At 55.6% G+C, this 3,186-nt stretch overlaps 1 protein-coding gene across 1 annotated transcript in view; it reads left to right on the top strand.

The window, feature by feature from the left end:
* Positions 1-254, top strand: part of VOLCADRAFT_108067 (uncharacterized protein) — a 2,241-nt gene extending 1,987 nt beyond the window's left edge. Inside the window, exon 2 of the mRNA XM_002958235.1 lies at positions 55-254. Within this exon, the coding sequence (XP_002958281.1) occupies positions 55-118 (64 nt within the window). The 3' untranslated portion in view covers positions 119-254. The remainder of the gene's footprint in view (positions 1-54) is intronic.
* Positions 255-3,186: the final 2,932 nt, after the last annotated feature.

A 3,186-nucleotide genomic window follows, 5' to 3' on the forward strand; every position in this document is an offset into this window, starting at 1 on the left:
AATGGGCCCCAAACGGTCGGTAACCGGCATGTTTATGCCATAGGGATGACTGAGGCGCCACCCCTGGCATTGGCCAGGTACCTCTCGGAAATCTGGGAGGCCAGGCACGTCGTGCTGAGGCGCTTCGCCCTGAAGCGGACGAGGGAGAATGAAGATGACCTCCCGTGTACCCGCATCAATACCAATACAACGTCCATGGGCCCCCCGGCTTTTATGGACACACCCGCACTTGTGTGCGGAACTTGTAACTTGTAACTACCCATACGAGCCGAAAGCCCAAGGGCAATACTACAACGCCTAAAAGCCACGGAGAAAAGGAAACACCGCACATCAGCCCAGACTAGCATCCAAAGGGGGTAACTGAGTTTCGGCGAGCCCACATACATTCCAACATCCTCGCCAGATGTGCTGGTTCCCATTTCTTAGCCTCCAACATGCTCTGTTGATGATCGAATCCCTCTTCAGCACGAAGGGCATTCCATATAGTTCATTCCAATGACACGTGTTTTTCATCCTCGATTCGGCTATTAGTACCACAACAGCGGCAAAACCGCTGCCCCCTGGGGACATGGTACTTGCCTCTTCGTGCTCTGTTTGCCTCCAGAGCCCAGCAACATAAACGAAACTGCATTAGCTTACGATGTGCTAAACGAGGAATGAAAACCTTAGCATGTGTTGGCCACATGACGGCTGCGGCTCCCGAAAAGGGCAGCCCCATCCAGTGCTTATACTTCGCCATATGCACTCCCGGTTGCTTCCCATCTGATGGGTACTCCTCTGGCAAGATAGTCAGACGCGTATGGTCCCAGCCGCTCATCAAACGCTCTCTTAGTGCCGTTATCATCGCTCCTTCAGGTAGAGGCCTACTCAACCACCAGTCAACACGCTCCTTTACCCCCATGACTTCTTGCGGTATTCCGCTCCAAATATTGCACTCCAAGAAGGAAAACAGTCGTAACATTGAGGTTCCCCAACCCTTCCATTCCGGGTTGGTCAGGGCATCGGTTATCTCCTGCCGTAAAACTGCATGAGCAATGGACCCCACTTGTTTTTGAAGGCGGTTCCAGAAACGGAGGATCTGTTTCACCATGTAATACTGTAAGGGGAGTTCAGCCAGCTCCGCATACAACAGCCTGTGACCGACCTGTATCACATAACTGCTGACGGCACGCACTAAAAGGCCGTTCTGGCCCGTATACCAAGCCCAGATAGCGAGCGCTATCTTTGGCAGGTGCTACCTGGCCTGATAGCCGTAAATGTTGATTTCCCTCGCTAAGTTCCGACTGCTGGGTGCCATTACATGCAAAAACAAGCCTTTCACACTGAGACATTTGGTCGCATCCCAAAGGCTTCGCAAAACAAGTCCACAAGATGTAGCAACGCAGACATTCACTCTAGTGACATCGCTAGCAGACTAACATCGTCTGCATACAACAGTATGGAGACGCGCTTGCTGTCCACAAGGGGTACGTCATGCTTACGCACTCCAGCTTCTACAAGGTCATGCCTCTCAATCAGACCAGCTAGTGTCTCAATGAAGAGTCCAAACAACTCCGTAGATAAAGGACACCCTTGCTTCACGCCTTGCTTAGACTCAAACTCTCCCCCCACTTTCTCATTTACCTTCATCACCATGGACACCTTCTCGTACGCTTTTCTCAGAGCATCTAGCATGGGGCCGCTAATCCCCCTCTCCTGCAACCGAAGCCACATGTGCTCGCGAGGCACCCTATCAAAGGCCTTCTCAAAGTCAATCTGTACTATTATCAACGGCGGCTGCCCCGCGATCCGATGCCGCCTGACCAGATGTTGCTTGACAAAGAGGTGATGAGTGGTGCCGAAACCCCGCCTAAAACCCGCTTGGCATGGGTGCCGCAGGTCCAGTATTTCCCCAGCACGTACCAGGCGGTTAAGAATCGCATAGCACTTCGCAAGTGCCCCTCCAACTGCAATGCCCCGATAATTTCCTGCCACCAACGGGTCAACCTTCTTCAAAATTGGGGATACCACCGTTTTGGTAAACTGCTGTGGAAAGTCACCAGTTGCCCTGATGGGCTCTAACAAAACGTGCAGCACTGGGACGATATAGTTCACCTCCGTTCCCTGCCTGCCCTGCTCATCCACCCGTGGGAGGCGTGCATAACGGTAACATATCGATGGTACGGCCTCAAGCCCATCAGCCGTTCCGTTTGGTAACCTATCGACAGCACGCGCTACCTCCTCCAAGGTGAAAGGCTCATCCAGGATGCTAGCTGCCAGGATGCTCCAGGATGCGCTCCAGGATGCTCTCCAGGATGCTCTCCGGTCCATGACAGTCCGACATGCTTGCCAAGCACCCTCTCCCAAAGGGGCCCCAAGAAAGGAGATATAGTTAAGGAGCCGAGGTGCACCTTCAACACCCGTCTCCCCAACTCCTGCGTTTAACAAGGTGGCAAAGTGATCCCGAAATACATGCAAGTCATCAATTGCGCAACGCTCCCTGAGTTGCCCTCCCAAGGCCCGCCATAATGCGCGCTGATCGTGCCTGCACCTAACCACAAACTCACGCATTCTCTCTGCATCATATGCTGCTCGGGCACAGCGTTTGGCACGATTCATTGCATTACGTGCCTTGCAAAACGCTTCCCACAAAGCGCCTGATTTATTCTCGACCCAGGGCCAAGCCGCACCCTGCAAGCAAGCATGTGTTGCCGGGCGCTTTGGCATTCCTCATTCCACCATAATGGGAGGGCGGCGCTGCGCGGGGCGGCGCAGGGGAGGGCGGCGCTGCGCGGGGTGGGGCAGGGAAGGGCGGCGCTGCACGGGGCAGCGCAGGGAAGGGTGGCGCTGCGAAGGGAGGGTGGCGCTGCACGGGGCGGTGCAGGGGAGGGTGGCGCTGCGTGGGCCGGCGCAGGGGAGGGCGGCGCTGCGCGGCGCGGCGCGGTGCAGGGGAGGGCTGTGCTGCGCTGGGCCGGGCAGTGCTGGCGCGGGGTGGGGCGGGAATCGGAACAGGGCAGAGGTGCCACCCACCTTCTTGTGGGTCTGGGTTCAATTCCCAGCTGTCCCTTTATGACCCATGATACATACACACATATGTCCGTGAACACATGAGCACACTGGCAGAGGGCACACACATACAAACAGAAAGGACGGAGGGAAGGGCAAGGGAGAGCAGGGAACAGCAGAGGAGAAGGGCAGAAGGGATTT

Source organism: Volvox carteri, assembly GCF_000143455.1.
Source record: "Volvox carteri f. nagariensis unplaced genomic scaffold VOLCAscaffold_89, whole genome shotgun sequence".
Lineage (NCBI taxonomy): Eukaryota > Viridiplantae > Chlorophyta > Chlorophyceae > Chlamydomonadales > Volvocaceae > Volvox > Volvox carteri.